The sequence below is a fragment of the Rhagoletis pomonella genome, unplaced genomic scaffold, assembly GCF_013731165.1.
Source record: "Rhagoletis pomonella isolate Grant_MI unplaced genomic scaffold, Rhpom_1.0 Rhpom_scaffold_00010, whole genome shotgun sequence".
In the NCBI taxonomy this organism is placed as follows: Eukaryota; Metazoa; Arthropoda; class Insecta; order Diptera; family Tephritidae; genus Rhagoletis; species Rhagoletis pomonella.
Window position 1 is genome coordinate 19,733,709 of NW_023458564.1, and position 17,780 is coordinate 19,751,488.

Consider the following 17,780-nt stretch of genomic DNA (forward strand, 5'->3'; position numbering starts at 1 on the left):
ATCAGAAGCCGTGCGGCGAAACACATACACATAATCAGCTGAGCTTGTAACACCACCTTATATAAATTCGCCTTGGGTGAAAATATTAAAATTTTGAGACTGAAAGTGAGGCTTTGTTTGTGAGATTGAAAATTTTAAAACATTTTTGATATGTTAACAAACTTCAAAAATGTTCAGGCTGCCTCTCAGCGGTCTTACCTTCAAATTTTTGTATCATGCGTTTTGTATATGTCATGCAGCCCTCTAATACATACATACATATGTATATAACTGTTAAATTTACAGAATTTGAACTCGATGCCCGATATAATTTTGACTCCATTTATGCTAAGCGCCATAATATCATTGACTTCTGCTAACCGTGAACCCGAATCTCATCGTCTGACAACGTCCGTTCTTCTGCACTACCTTCGCAATGTCATACACAATAATGAGCATGAGCAAAAGATGGCAGAATACTCTGTGTGGTGTCGAGACACTTTACAACGCAAGCAAGTTCAACTTGATTATGTTTTTACAGTACTCATAGATCAGAATAAGCATGGACAAGATGTGATAACACCAGGTCTGGTTAGTTTGGCGTTTACTTTATTGAAAGCAAAGGGTAATGCACCATTGAACTCACTTGCTATGAGCTTTCTCACGAAATTCATTCGCAAACGTTTTGTATTCGGACAAGGTATTGTGAAAAAGTTAGCTGAATGGATGGTAGTAGAACAAGATCAATATCAATTTGGAGGTATTTATAGTACATTCTTATTGCAATAGTATGATTTTTGAATTGAACTGAGGATATTTGGATACAGAGTGTTTAATGATGTTGAGCGTCGCTGATACTTTTACCCTTTCCGAGTGTGTAAAGACGATAAAGTATGTAATGGAGTTATTTTTTGTGGGTAAGAATTGTTAATAACTTTGCAATACATATTGATTTTTAAAATGCATTCCCTTTTTATAGTTACCTAGCGAACAATCAATGCGTATGATGTCTTTTATACTACCAATTCTAAAACTTTCCGCAATTGTTCGTGACTCATTCATTGAAGTGTTGAGTAAGGCGATTAACTCGGGGTAGTTAGCATAATCCTTATCAAGAGAAAAACGATTTTCTTGTTTATTTGTAAAAACTTTCCTTAATCGTATTTTTTAGTGACCAAAGTATCCGATCAATGGCTGTTTATGGTTTTTGTATGATACTTAAGCAATTGAACAACAGTAACTCGCAGCGATCCCAACCTAGAGCTTCAAGTTTTTGTACTCAACTTAGTATTTCCGGATTCTCTTTGATGTCTCAGGCGACTTTGGGAAATCGTCAAAATCCCAATCGTCATTTTGATTTGCTAACATTGGAGATTATTGGTCTGCTGCGAAGTTGTTTCGCTAATAATTTAACAATGAAACGAGTGCTGTATGATAGTATGTAGCAAATATAAATATAAATATATTTATACCAGTGGGCCATTCCGTTTCAACTGGGTATACTTTAGACCACCCATGTGATGTATGTATGGTATTTGTAAAATTACTTATTTTTTACCCGCACATTTTCGGACAGATTGGCGATGAAAAGTAAGTTTTGCACAAAAAACGGATACTCTGTAGTTAAAAACACTTAGGGTTTTGACTTAAAGCGTGAAAATTTACCAAAAATAGTGCATATCGTTAGTAGACACGAAAAAAGGTGCGAGCTCCAAAGTTGACCTCGAAAAAAAAACTTAAGCGAAGAAAGGCGACCAAACCTAGCGTTAACTTATTTTTGCGGTGAACTATGTTTTCGGGTTTAATAATATGTACATTCCCCAAACAGTTGTTTCTGCGTTAAAACAATGGCGCGCCTTTATTCGCGTCTAGTGACGATATGTTTTAAGAGCAATATCTTCAGGCGGAGCCGAACATTAAATACCCCCCTTTCCGAAAGCTGCCGCCACATGGTAAGCCGGGCTGTATCAATTTTGAGTAAATTAGCGTCCTTAAATTTGGAAATATCGAAGTTACTGAAATTTACCGTTAAATGAAAAGCCCCGTAATTTTAGTACGATTTCAATAATTTTCAACGGTTTGCTTTCATGTGGCAAGCACAATGACCATACCGAGTTTGGTGCAAATTTTTAGAACGGTTACCGAGATACATATATGTGATCATAAGTAGGCGGTGCCACGCCCACAGAAATTGGTGCAGCGGTTACCAAGATATACACATGTAACCATAAGTGTGCGTGGCTACGCTCATTTTCCAAAAATTTATAATATTCTTATTTTTGGTCTAAAAATTATTGTGAATATCAATTTTGAGGAAATAATCCTCAGTAGTAATTAAAATATCGCAGTTTTCGTATTTCTCGAAATTACCGTTATATGGGAGGTAGGCGTGGTTTTATTGCCCGATTTTTCCCATTTTCAATACCATCCGTCCTACACCCGAAAGAAGTACACATACCAAATTTCGATAACATATCTCGATTTTTACTCGAGTTACCGTGTGAACAGACGGACGGACGGACGGACAGACAGTCACCGCTGAACCGATTTCTCTTTTCATTCTGATCATTTATGTATACATTTGTCTATATCTATCTCCATTAGTTTTGCCTGTTACAAACAACCGTTATGTGAACAAAGTTATAATACCTTTGTGCACAAGTGCGCTCGGGTATAAAATTGTTGAAACAAAATTTTTAATATAAATACTCGCATTTAGTAGACTAAAATCTGAGCACATGTTACCAGAGTTACCGAAACAAGGTACAAAATGATTTGAAAATTAACGCCAATAGTTTTTGCAACTTCATAAAAAAGAAATGCCGCAAGGATGCTGATATTCCATCAAAATGATTTCGGATGACATCGGCGCTAGTAATAGTGCCAATGTATTTTGTTTGCATCATTTTTCAAAAATAAAATGAATCTGCTGCATCTGCAGTTTGCAATATGAAAAGTAAATGCTAGAGTTTTAACGTCGGAATTTGAAGTACGATTTGATGACGCATACCGCCAATTGAAACTTCTGGTTATTAGAAAAAGTCGCAAGACCTATTCGGATACCTAAAATTTTTCTTGGAAACTGGGATATTCGCTCTGTAAGCCAATCTCACACATGTTTAGCAAATCTCTTGAAACTGGTTACTTTCCCAAAAATGTCATATATAAATCGGGCAACAGGGCCAATATTTAATCAATCTTCACGTGCTAAACTATTGGAGAAAATCGTTATACCACAAATAACTTTCGCGTTAAAACATGTTATAAATTATAACTTATAATTCCAAGGCAGCATGGATTCTTCGGTGGGAGATCACTAATCTTTATCTTTACATCAAACATACTCGACGATGCACGTAACAACGTCCGAGATGTACACTCATACACTGACGCACTGAGCAAAGCATTTACATGGTTTATCACGAAATTCTAAGCTATTCAGAGGTACAAGTGGCAATCATGACATGGAAATTCTAAAGAGAAATATTTTGCTAAAAGAATGGTGTATAACAAATAAGCTGCATCTGAATATACAAAAATGTGCTGTCACTTGTGGTCTTCTTCTTTTTTTGGCGCTGTAACCGCCTAAGCGATTATGGCCGAGTTCAGCAAAGCACGCCATTGTTTTCTCTTCTGTGTTCTCTTCTGTTTAAACTGACGCCAAGTGAATCCTAGTCCTTTTCCACCTGATCTCAAATTTCACCACCAATTTCAAATTAAAGCTGTTGTAGACTCATAGGCTCTTTTGGGACTTACCACATTTTCTCTTTATGATTTTGTTCTTTTAATGTGGACTTAGCACATTTTCTATCAACCTGTTTTTCATTATTTTTTAATGTTAAATGATTTAGTTGTTTATTTTAAATATATTTTATTGAAGTCGTAAAGTTATGTACCATTTATAAATGAAAATAATTAAAAATAAGTAAGGAAGTATAAGTTTTTTTCGAAACCGAACTTTATATACTCGGCGCAGGTATCAAATATTGTTTCAACTTTCTCTAAACTACGGCGACTTCCAAAAAGTATCAACACAATGTTTGGATATCGTTCTACTGCGGTATTTAAACGGTTTGTATATGCAGATTTGCGAAACATTGCAACCACATACATTGTCAACATTTTGTAGTTCGACGCTTGGGAACATTATACCCAAGGTGTATTAAACAAGGTGTGATTGACAACTCAGTTAGGCTCTCTTTTAAGGTACTATTATGCCAAAAAATATAAACAATCGATTCAAAATTCATACAAAATTTTTTCAATTTGACTTTATAGGATGGTTCTTCTGAGAGCAATGTCAAATTCAATCACACTTTGTTGAATACATTTTGATTATACCATGCTACAAGCATTACAAGGTAAATTCATTCTCTCAATCCGTCGGCCATGATTTTTTTCTGACATTTACCAGCATTTTAGAATCATATAAAATTGATAATAAAAAAATGAAATTGTTCACAATTGTTGTTGTTTGAGATTGAAAATGGGAATGTGTGTGTAACTTTGAGTTTTAAATTTTTGAATTATATTGCTGGCAAACGTCAAGATGTCTCTCAATGGTTTTACCTTGTTATGTTTCTATCATGCATCATACTTTGTAGGTATGCCATGCAATTGACGTTTTGGAAGTCAGCCTACCTTTGCATGATAAGAAACGTTTTCGATAATATGCTGAGTTAGACTCAGTGATATAATTGAACCAAGTTTGGTAGAAATCGACAAAGTGGTTACCGAAATACACCTTTATAGTCAAAGTGGGCGGTGCCACGTCCAAGAGAGTTTCCGTATTTCTGAAATTTACCGTTATATATACGGGAAGCGGTTGTATTTTTGGTCCGATTTGAATAATTTTCATCGAATTGCTTTTCCGTACCAAGGTTATTAAGTGCACCGAGTTTGGTAAAAATTTACAAATCGGTTACCGAGTTACACATTTGTCATAAGTGGGCGGTGTCACGCCCATTATCCAAAAATTTTCAATAATCTAATTGCCTGCTAAGCGGTTATCGCAATCATCGATTTTGAGTGAATTAGCTTTAGTAGTTATTGATTTATCGTAGTTTCCGTGTTTCTGTAAATTACCGTTATATGGTAGATTTCTTAGCTAGATCCTAAGCAAGGATCGTACCGAGTTTAGTAAGGATTGGTGAATGGGCTACTGAGATACAGCATTACATCGTAAGTGGGCGCGGTCACGCCCATTTCCCAAAAATTTCATGATAACAATTTTTTACTAAAATTCCACTTCACTTAGTAATTTGCAAGAATTTGCATCCAATATTTACTGAAATATCGTAGTTCTTGCATTTTTCGAAAATACCTTTATATGGGAAGTGGGTGGGGTTACAGTCCGATTTCGCCCATTTTAATACCAACCTACCCTGTATAAAGATACATACCAAATTTCGTTGAGATATCTTAATATTTGCTCGAGTTTGTCGTTTGTATTTTTTTCTTGAGTTTTTTTGGACTTAGCACATTTGCATACCACTGCATAACAAGTAAGAACGACATTACGGTAACTTTTTTGGGTGGATATTTTTGTTTTAAGAAAACCAGGTGGAATTAACAAATGAGACTTGGTCAGGATGTTAAGGGAGGTATCCTCTAAAACATGTATAACTAAAAATATAAACAATTCAATTGTTTATAAGTTATTTGTTGTTTAAATTCCTCAAGTCGTTCCACTTGATTTCCTTATCAAAAAGTGCATTTCTCACATACTTTCATATATATAAATACACATAACACTACATAATATTTTACACACATTTATTTTATTTTATCGTGTATATAATAAAGTGATTTTTATTAACTCGTAATTACATTAAATTGCACTCATATTTACAATAACACATGGTTGCAAACTGACACATGTGTTGCCATACCGTACAAAGCAATACATACAAAGGAGGCAACACAGAAAGGAGAATTCTACTTGGTGAGGGTTATAATTCCTAAGTGCGGCCGAAGGCCTCCTACGCAGAAATGTGTTCTGTGTAAAAGGTGTTCAGGCCCCCTTCGGCAACATACTACTTAGTGAGGGTTATAATCCCCCTAAGTGCGGCCGAAGGCCGCCTACGCAGAAAGGTGTTCTCTGAAAAAGGTGGTGGTCAGGCCCACTTCTTCGGCCACATAGAGAGGAGGATTCTACTTAGTGAGGGTTATAATCCCTAAGTGCGGCCGAAGGCCACCTACGCAAAAAACTGTTCTTTGCAAAAGGTGTTCAGCCCCTCTTCTTCGGGGTCCTATTCTACCCACCTGCTGGATAGTATTTTACTGAAACATACGAAAACATAGAAACAGAACAGTTGTGTTCCCGCATGACAATGCCGGCCCACACACATCTTTGATGACTCTGAACATCTTGACGGAAATGGTTGAGAAGTTTTAATGCATCCACCGTATAGCCCGCATCTTGTACCGTCTGACTTTTATTTGTTTTGGTCTCTGCTAAACTCACGTGATTTAAAAAAAATAAGCCACAGAACTTCAACACCGATGGAATTATGAAGCTACCCGAAAAATGGCAGGAGGTCTTAGATAATATTGGCAAATAAGCACTTGGTAATTTTTTTTTTTAATTTACCCAAAAATTGCCCAATATTGCCTTAATACATATAACCTTCTGAAACCCGTACGTGTAATAAGAAATGCGCACTCATTTCACAATAAAGAAGTTTACAATACAGAATTTTAACGACCAGAAGTTGTAATACAGCATATTGCACAATAAAAATTGTGTACCCAGTCCATTCGGTAACCTATGTTACCACCCAGTTATGTAAATAAGTTAAGTTTCGATAATTGTTGTTGGTGTCAGACAGGGATTAAACGCATTTAAGATAACACAAGGCAACACAACGTTTTTCACTTAATTTCTTGCCTTCCTTCCGCTTTTCGTTTGTTTTTGATAAGTAAACTAAACGTGTGAAATCACAGATTTATTTCGATCTGTGCGATGTCTGAAAGATAAAGGTCCCAAAATTGGCAAGAATCATTACGTTCATTTAGTGGAACATAGTTACATTTTCAATTGCAAATTTCGTTTCTTTATGCTTACCCAAATCTAAATGATCGATGATAATTTGTTGAGGCTCTCAAAATCTGAATAAACGATTGGGGTATTCACTACGGTGTCGTAAGTGTCGTATTGTTGTATGTCGTAATCTTTAAACGCCTAAAAATATATTAAGGGGGTTCGCAAAGTACCATCAAGTCATATTATGCATTTTCGCAGTGTTGAAAAATAGCTGGTTGTGGCTTCAAGTTCTCTAAACATTTATTTTAGCTTTTAAAGTTTACGGCATACAACAACACCACTCCGAGACCGTTGTGAATCCCTAAATTGTCTCACAAATATTACGACCCTTACGACGGAATGGCCCATGTCGTCACCATCAATGCAAAAGGTCTTATTTTACAAAAACAACTTTTTAAATCGTCATGGAAAGTGTTTGAAGAGCTAAAGATGCCAATATGTAATAAAAAACGCATTTCTCAAAGAGTGTTATGGCATTTTGCATTGATGGTTATATATGTATTTAATCATATTTTCCAGCAATAACACAGTGCAACAAGATTCTCTGTATTTGATGAAATCTAAAGTAAAGAAAAAAATATATATGAAAGCTCACACCTCCCATAACCAAATCCCAAAAAAATTTTTAGCAGTGTTGCCGTTTTGATACACATGTATCCAATTGGATACATTTTCGCCTTAAATTTTGAGGGATACGTCGTTTTTTTCTGAGTGTAAATTTGCATACCTTTTCCCATAAGTATGCGTAAGATTAAAGAATTTTTTTGTATTTATGTACGAGCTATTATAACATTTTTAACAGTTGGCTGCTCATCCTCCAAGCAAGAAATTTTCCTTTGTTCTTGTCACGTTGAAAAATTAATTTTTTAGCTACATAAATGTGATTTTAATAACACCAAGTAGTTTGCAAATTTTATAAAGTTTTCCGACCTGTAGTAGTTAACTGTAATGCGAAAAATCAACTTTTACATCCCAAGCAACCCTTCTCTTAGCATTCAAAGGAAATTGATAACCATGCCGATGACTAATTTTTAAAAATAACTAGACTGAACTAAAAATAACTTGTAACTTCTAAATTTTCAGTTATACATATGTCGTTAGCCATAATAGCAGGAAATAACAATTTATTGAACTAAATGTAACAGGTCAAAATCTGTTTAAATTAGTATTATTTTGATAGACCATGAAACCTTTTTTGCATGTATTATTTGTGGGAATATAATCGTAGTAACATCGCAACATCGCAAAAAATATAGAAAAAAGGTTTTTTTCTTAACAGCGGTCGTGCGTCGGGAGGTAATAGCAAACCTCCGAGTGTACTTCTGCCATGAACAGCTTCTCATAAAACTACAATCGCCGTTCGGAGTCGGCGTAAAACTGTAGGTCCTTCCGCTTTGTGTGACAATATCAAGGCGCACGCCACAAGTCGGAGGAGAAGCTCGGCCAAACACTAACATATGTGTAAGCGCCAATCTATATATATATATAATCGTAGTAATAAACATCGAACATGTGGAGACTTTGGCCCGTAGTTATGTCAAAATTAAGTCGACATTAAACTTAGTTGCAGCTTTTTTGACAGGTATCTCATTGAAAATTATGTCAAAAAGCTGCAATTAACTTTATGAGCCGACTTAATTTTGATTATAACTACGGGTCTTTGATTCCAAATCCGTGTCTTAGGATGGGAATAGGATTGTTAAGGGGCCGACTTTTCTATGTAAAAATGTCCGCTCTTTTCAGTTGATACATTTAGATACAGTTTTCGATTTTTTATAGATACTTTAAAGGCTAAGGTAGTGGCAACACTGTTTGTTAGCCTATAGATCTGGTTTAGTTTTTATGCGTATTTAAGGTTGGTGACCCTGCAAAAAATTAGTAAAATTCTGTTTTTTGGGTCGAGGAATTCATTTTTGATGTTTGTTATTAACTAAAACTTACGCTAGGTAGCGCTGTGGTAAAATGTTTGCTATCGCTTATGGGCTTTCATCGAAAAATAGTATTTTTACTGTTTTTAAGGCTGAGTAATGCATTTTTTATGGCTTTTCCTTGTAAAAATTATGCATTATGATGTTAAAAAGCTCAGTTCTTTATATTTGTTAAAAAATAAAGCATTATCGTGATAAAAAGTGTTTATGTGAAATGTTTTATGAGAAAAAATAAAATTTGTATAGGGAAAAAGACTTTCTTAATTAAAAAATAATATTTTCTCTGAAAAACAAATAGGCTTTTATTTATCTTACAGACATTCCAAAATATTGCTCATACCTTTCTTTCGTACTGTTGCGTGTATCTAGGATAGCCAGATATTTTAGTGACATAACCAGTACAGTTGGCATCAAAAATCAATACAAAGCCATAAATATCTGCTTATTTTTAAGCGTTTTTTCGTTTAGTAACAATATACCAACCAAATAACAGCGCATTAATTTAACATAAAAATACCTAAAAGACGATTAAATACATTTAGTATTATCGGTGTAACAGTTCATTAATTTAATAGTAAAACAAAGCAAAGGTATTACGTGTGTATGTACAGTTGTGTTCACAAAAATATTAGTAAAATGTAACGATAAGTTTTTCTTTCCTAACTTAATTTATTTTTTTTATAAAAATATAGTTAATTCTATGACAAAAACCATGTAAGTTAAATTTTAAAATTTTCTGGAAAATTTATAAAAATTGAAAATTCAGTTACAGTAGAAGAACTCAAGTAAGAATTTATTTGATTAAGCTACAAATTTAAAACAAATTTAGTTGGTGTGCTTATTAAATACAACTTCACAATAAAATGTTGCCTAAAAGGTATATTACCGAATTATCGGTAAACGAATTTTCGAGTTCGAATGAAATTTAATAGTGTTAAATGTGTATGTGCAAGTAAAATTACAGGTGGTCGAACATCAAAAATCAAAGTAAAACTACATATATTATAACCAAGAGTTGGTTATTTGCACCTTTTCCAAATTTTTCGAACTTACATACATACATTACACAAGAAGCACAAAAGCAGTGGTCGGCAGTTTAAAATAATTAGGGGCAGTTTTTCAGTGCCAGTTTAAACTTAGATTAAGTAAACTGAGTTTAAATTGAACCGCTGGCTGACATTTGATTGACTGATCTTAGTTTAAACCAGCCGGATCGGGCGTTTAAACTTAGTTTAAACCACGGCCGTGCACTGAAAAACTGACCCTAAGTCTGTTCCAGGTGCTTCACGATTTGCAGGTTTTTACAGGAAGTCAGTCCCGGTCGCCACCTTCCATAAGATTTATTAATGACGAAAACAGCTTTTCCTGTAAATCCTGTAAAACCTGGATATCGTGAAGTACCTGGAACAGGCTATTTTATTGTGTTGAATTCAAGCAGTTATTTTGTAAAATGCTAGGAAACGAAACAGTTTCAAGGTTACATTTTTTGAAAAATTGTTTAATTTTAATTAACGCTGCATCAACATGTTCAATAAATTGCTTTCAATTTGCTCACAACATGTTAACCTCAAGTAAATGTTTATTATTCCAATTCACAAAAATATTTATTAAATCCAAAAATGAGTACAAACTCAGAAAATAAGGAGATTTTGCGTACGGATTTCGGTTCTTAAAAATCAGCTGATTAAATCAGCGCATCTGGCCTCCCTACGTATATCAGTCAGACTGATTGCTATGTTAAATTTTCCAAGAATATAACAGCAATGTTGCAAATTTTTTAAACAGTAATTCATTCTTAATTTAATTTATTTCACAATATATAAAAACACAGTGTTTAGATTTTTTGCTGCTGTCATTAATACCGCGTGTTAACAAAAGTAAAAGTAATACGTATAGTATTAAATAGGCCAGGTTGAAAAAATACAGTTCTAGTTTTTTCGTTTTTTTCATAATTTTTTAGCAATTTTTTTTAAGTACTTCCATACCATAATTTTTCTAAGTGTAAATAAAAACCGATTTTCTAATAGAAAATAATATTTCTTAATTAAGAAAGAATTGTTATGAAATGTTATTTTTTTTTACATTTCACATAAACACTTTTTATCACGATAATGCTATATTTTTTAACAAAAGAAAGTGTTGATATTTGTCACATCATCTAGCTTAACTTTAATCATGAAACTGGCATAAATGATTGATTACTCAGCCTAAAAAACAGTGAAAACACTATTTTTCGGCAAAAACACATAAAAATAGCAAAAATTGTACCACTGCGCCACCTAGCGTAAGTTTTAGGTAAAAAACATCAAAAATGAGTTAATAGATTTAAAAAACAGAAACATACTATAACTTTCCCGAAGAATTTCATTATTTGAACGAATTTTATAAAATTTTTCTTGTATACAGGGTCACCAACCTTAAATACGCATAAAAAATAAACCAGATCTGTGGCTAAAACCCTTTTGGAATTTCGCTATGGGAGGTGTAAGCTTTCATTTCATTTTGGTTTTTTCAAATACAGAGACATGAACCTAAATTCTGTATGACAGTGTAATTTTTCTTTTTTCTTTAGACTTACAGCGCGCAGTAGAATTGAATCCGAAGCTTGTGCCGCACGTGCTTCAATTTATTGATTGGCATTTTCGATCTTTTTTTCGCGTTTCTACAGTGAACGGTGAAGTTGAGGATTTCTGTGTGTTGTTTGAGAAAGTAGTGTGCTCTGCCACAGAAAATGTCTATGAAATACAGATACAAGATAATCTTGGACTTCTGATACAGTTTATTAGCCATTGTTTGTCTCAATTTCAGCAATTCGATGTTGAATATGATGTAGGGGAAATGCAAAGATTATTACATTTGGCTGTGAAGAAGGTCATAAATAAAGACCTCCAATTCGAAGAAAAGGTAATGGAAAGGATTTTTTTACTATTTCTGTAGTTTGAGAAATTTTAAATATCTTAACTTTTCAGAATGACAACTGGAATCCATTAAAAATCGCCTTGCTGGAGCAACAAATGAACTTTTTGGAGGGTTTAATGTCATATTCATTGCTTACATCACAACAAAATAATGACAACGTGAAAGATATTTTACCTTTATTTAAAGCTCACTGCAAGCTCATCGAAGTCCACAAGGTACATATATTGAACATATTTCTCATTTATTAAAAGACTACGAGGGTGGATTGAAAAGTCGTTAGAATTGCGACATCTATCGGTCATTAATTTACTTAATTATTGTGAATGTTAAAAGTGAACTGTCAAAAGCGAGCTGTCAAAATTTCATAACATATGGTCAAACGGTACTTTTTTGAGAATTATTTTTGCAAAACACTTGTATTTTTATTAAAAATGGAAAAAAGTGAACTTCGTGCTGTTATAAAGTACTTTCATTTGAAAGGTTTAAACCAGAAACAAATTATTGAGGAGTTGCAGACAGTATTAGGGGAACATGCACCCTCAAATGCAACAGTTTACAATTGGGTAAACGAGTTTAAACGTGGTCGGATAAGCACCAAAGATGAGCCACGCTCTGGGAGGCCAAAAGAGGTAACGACTCCAGAAACGGTGGAAAAATTGTGTACAAAATTGTCACTCAAGATCGAAGAATTAAATTGAGAGAGATTGCTGACATTGTGAACATTAGTTATGAACGTGTGCATAACATAATACATGATGAATTGGGTATGAAAAAGCTTTCAGCAAGATGGGTGCCGCGTTTGCTAACTCCTCTGCAAAAAATGAACCGAATGTCGACTTCAGAAGTTGGTTTAGACATGTTTAACAGAAATCCATCGGAATTTATGCGTCGTTTCATAACGATGGATGAAACGTGGATCCACCACTATACACCAGAGTCTAAAGAACAGTCCAAACAATGGGTAGAACGTGGCTCAAGTGCTCCAAAGAAGGCAAAGGTCGTTGCATCAGCTGGTAAGGTTATGGCATTTATTTTTTGGGATGCACAAGGTATAATTTTCATAGATTATCTTGAAAAGGGTAAAACCATCACAGCTGAATATTATTCATCTTTGTTGGATACATTGGACCAAAATATTAAGCAAAAACGGCCACATTTGAAAAAGAAGAAAATCCTCTTTCATCATGATAACGCTCCTTCACATTCATCTTGGAAAACGCAGGAAAAAATAAATGAGTTAGGCTATGAATTGCTCCCTCATCCGCCATATTCGCCAGATTTATATTCCAGTGACTTTTTCCTTTTTCCAAATATGAAAAAATGGCTCGGCGGAAAAAGATTTGTGTCAAATAGTGAAGTTATAGCTGCAACAAATACTTATTTTGAAGGTTTTGAAAAAAACTTATTTTAGAGAAGGAATAAATATGTTAGAAAAGCGTTGGAAAAAATGTATTGACTTAAAAGGAGATTATGTTGAAAAATAAATCAATTTTTTGTTAAAAAACCAATGTCTAGTTTTTCATTCTAACGACTTTTCAATCCACCCTCGTAAAAGGGGGGTTTTGCACTAGGTGCGTTAAAGTATGATACATACAGTTGTCCACAAAATAATAGGAGTGCGATATTTTGACCAGTCTTGGCTGTTTGTCTTTTGTTGATTTACAGCCCGATTCTGTGCACTTGATAAATTGAAAATCTTTATTATTTATGCAGAATTGGTATTCTAGAACAGAAATCAAAAGCTCTTCTTGATTAAAAATTCTATTGACAAATTGAAAGTTCATATGAAATGTATATATTTTGTACATTAATGAATTAATGAATTTGTTTCTAACAATTAAATACTCCATGTTCGGAAATTTGAACCTGCGACACACGGAATTACAGTCAACATCTCTACCTACTCGTCTACGGCAGTCAAAAGCTTTTTGCTTTGAAATTCATATTTTTCATATGTGACAGTGAAATCAGTTCCACTCATGTGGAAATAGTTCCACTAATGTGGAAATCGTAGAGCTTTTTGTTTTATAAATATTGACACAGAATGCGAAGGAAGCTTTTACTTGATAAAAATCTTGATGAATGTTCTTCACAAAAAGCTTATCAAGAAAACACAGAATTGGGCGGTTAATGTTTATTATCTTTTTTTTTATAAAAGTCTAGCTGGCTATACAACAAACACTATATAAATTCAGATTTTAAACTTTGTACAAAAATTATAAAAATTTTGCATATTTTTACCCAAATTCAAACTTTTTAATCAGAATCAGGATTTTTTAGCATCTTGAAACTTGCATTTTATTATACTAGAGTTAAATGGGCCACTAAACTGCATACCAAAATTGTTTCTAAAGACTGATTAAAAAGTTTGAAATTTGGGCGAAAATTTGCGATATTTTTTATAATACACAAAGTTTGAAATCTGAATTTATATGGTGTTTGTTGTATGACCAGCTAGCATTAAATAAAATAAAGACAAATAACCAAAACTGGTCAAAACATCGCATTCCTATTATTTTGTAGACCACTGTACATTAATGTGGGCCGAGAATCCGCGTTTTTAGAACTTTGATTGGCAATAGCAAAAATATAGTCATTATGCTTAAAAAATCTGTGTGAAATTTGAGAATTTTTTAGTCAATATCCTAGGCTCGCCCAAGTTCATCAAAGTTCAGTATGCTCAAAAAATAAAAATTAATAAATAAATTAATTAATACATTTTTTTACTAAAATTGCAATAATCTTCGAAAGTATTAGTCCTACATAATTTGGCATATGGACCTTTTTGTAGAGAATCGAAGTTAGCTAAGAAACCAATTTTTTTAGTACTTGAACTTTGATGGACTTGGGCGAGCCTAGGATATTGACCAAAAATTTTTACATTTCCCACATATTTTTTTAGAGCATAATGAACCATATTTTTGCTATTACCAATCAAAACTCTATCAAGATATTGCAAAACCGCGTATGTGAGGTTGCATAAATTATTTTCTAGAGAGTAAGAACTCTCATATTTCAAAATGGTTCTCTTTTTTATAAAGCAACCGCATTTCTGGCTAGTATATTTCGGGACGAATGGATAAGGATTGAGCCAAGAGCTTGTGTGAGATCCAATTTTTGGCAGCAAATGTCAGTTACGCGCTTTTGAAGAATGTACTTTAAACGACGATATGTAAATAACTGAGAGCTGCCTACATGTATTTACTTTGTATAGTATAGTAAATTAATTGGCATAACAAGGAACATTAAAGAGAGTGAACTGAAACACAATAGGGGGATTCACTATGCAAACACTGCTATAAGGGTAATATGTATGCATACTAGGCTTGAACTAAATCGGTCCATAAATATAAATTTTCTGAATATCTAGACTCCAGCGCCACATGGCGGGTTAGTGTTTTTGCAAAATTTATTCTTATCGTAACAGTAATGTTCGTTTAAAGTTTGAAGAAAAGAGGTTCATAAATACGGAGTTTAAAATATCTGGACCCCAGCGCCACCTAGCGAGCTATTTGGAAATTACGTTGACGAAATCGTTTCAACCTAAGAAAAAAAAATGTTTTCCAAGCTAATTTTGGGTCGCTGAACACGAAAACAATACCCATTCTTTTTTTTTGAAAGAAGCGTTTTCGAGTTTTTTTCGAAAAACGTGTTTTTTGGTACTTCTGGCAGTTATTTCTCAATATCTTTCGAAAAAATCATTTAATCGACACAAGCAGCCTACCATTCAAAAGGTATTGATGTTACCTTTGCAAAAATATATAACTTGCAGATTTAACTTAAAATTATGATTGTTACTAGCGACCAAAATCGAAAAAAGTTGAATTTTCAATCATTTTTGAAAATTACACATTTTGAGTATGCAGTTTTGTAGGAACTGTGATTAAAAAGTAATTACAAAAAAAAGGTGTGTATGTAACAATTTTTTCCGGATTTCGCAGAACTTTTTTCGGGACTATTAGGGAACTGTGGAACTCTTTATTTCTTGTAAGTTGGTCGTATCAGAACTGTTTTTGCTAAATAAAGACTTGCGCGTGAAGTTAGCAAGCGGTTTTGGTTTTTTAGCTTTTTGGGTTAAATTAACAAAACTATTCAAAATTTGGTTAGGGAACTGTAGAACTATTGCCTTGCTGTCAGGAATTCTGATTAAAAGGTAATAAAAAAATATATATAAATTTAGTGCAAATTTTTTTTTTTTTAATTTCGCGCAGTTTTTTTCGGGACTATTAGAGAACTGCATAACTCTTTATTTCTCGTAAGTTGATGGTATCAGAACTGTTTTTGCTGAAAAAAGGCTTGCTGCGTGAAGTTAGCAAGCGATTTTTGTTTTTTAGCTTCTTTGGCTTTAACTAACAGAACTATCAGGGATGGAATTCCAAAATTTTTAAATGTGCATAATAGACTGCAAAAGTAGTGCCAAAAAGGAGATAAAAGTGCCTCAAAATTGAAATTGCTTTCTTTTAAGGCTTTTTAAGAACCACATATGGGTGTTTCCATCGGAAGGTCTACCGCGACAAAAAATAAAAAATAAAAGTCATTTATCTAACGTATTTATGGCCCAAATTGTCTGCTTTTTTAAATTATTACTGGCTATGTAGGTAGAAAAATGTTTGCGTAAAAAGGTTTCGCTTGGTGGAGCCAAGGTCGAGATATTTCGACAAACCATATTTACGGTCCGATTTGGTTCGTATTCGGCGTATGCTTATTGCTTATATTTAAGGACCATGCGGTTCGATTATTTTCATTTTTCGGTTAAATATAGAGCTAATCATGCGCATACATCCTTGTTTGTAGTGACGTATGGAAATACCCATATGTATTTTTAGAAATAGTATTTTTAATGTACGCCCGGGCAACTACTTTTTTGTGGTTGCTGTGGAGGTTTTTGGCGTATTTAGGAGCGAAAATTTAAAAGTATGTGAAATATATTAGTTTTTAATAGTTTAAACGTTATTAACATTTTCCAATGTATTTTGCTTTCATAGAATATCGTGAAAATAACCACAAAACAACAATTTGATATTTTAGTTCTCGTGGTGAACGTGTTTTTGGTGAATCAAAAGCGAACTGATTGTGGTTAATCCACCCCAAATGTTACCAAAATTTAATTTTACCGAAATTTAGTTTAAAAAAATGAAGGGCAGTTTTCTCAAGTAGGTTTTCAAATTTATCTGAAAGCAATATTTTTTTATTTTATCTGAAAGCAATGAGGTACAGCAAGTATAAGTAAGTATTTTGAAAACTTTAAAATTCATTTATGCAGCGCTCTCATAAATAATGTCTACATATTGTATTATTATTAATTGTTTATTTTTTTATATTATATATTATAGTCATATGCAAGTTTCTCCAGAAAACAGTTACAAAATAAGAATAGGAATGATAAAGAGAATGGAGCTACGTTGAAAAACATAACTGTTAATGGGGTGGTTGTAAAGAATTTCAGTAAAAATAACGTGGAAAATATATGGGACTTGTCCGTCGTGGATAAATTGCTACGCGTTTTACATGAGTAAGTTAAGCATCAAAGAGATCGTTGCATAATTTTATTATTGAAAGGAATTAAATTTATAGAGACATCGTGCCATTTGCCTCTAATCGGAACACTGTAGCCCTGCGCTCAAGTGTGGAACTGGTCCGTTATGTGTCAGAAGTAGTGTCGCAAAAAGTGGGAGCTCTGCGTAATGAACCTGAATATAAACAATTGGCTCATAGTAGGCGCACGTTAAAGTGTCTTACAGATATAACAAAAGTGGTGTATGAGCGCTGCATACTTCGCTTACTAGAGTTGTGGGCTAACTTTGATGAGTATTCGGCTGCTTTAGGTGCTGAGTGCTTTCAGCAATGTCTGCAAACTGCAAACACAATTTATAAGAAAAAATTTGTTGATGTATTCCTGAAGGGATTCG

The 17,780-nt window shown here is 33.6% G+C and overlaps 1 protein-coding gene across 1 annotated transcript; it reads left to right on the forward strand.

The window, feature by feature from the left end:
• Window positions 1-272: 272 nt before the first annotated feature.
• Window positions 273-17,780, forward strand: LOC118746136 (the record flags this gene model as incomplete). Its single annotated transcript, XM_036479921.1, is given in 8 exon segments — window positions 273-739; window positions 807-896; window positions 959-1,071; window positions 1,151-1,416; window positions 11,525-11,856; window positions 11,922-12,086; window positions 17,205-17,383; window positions 17,446-17,780. Coding segments are annotated over 6 exon segments (1,372 nt in total), but the record flags the coding sequence as incomplete, so codon positions are not given.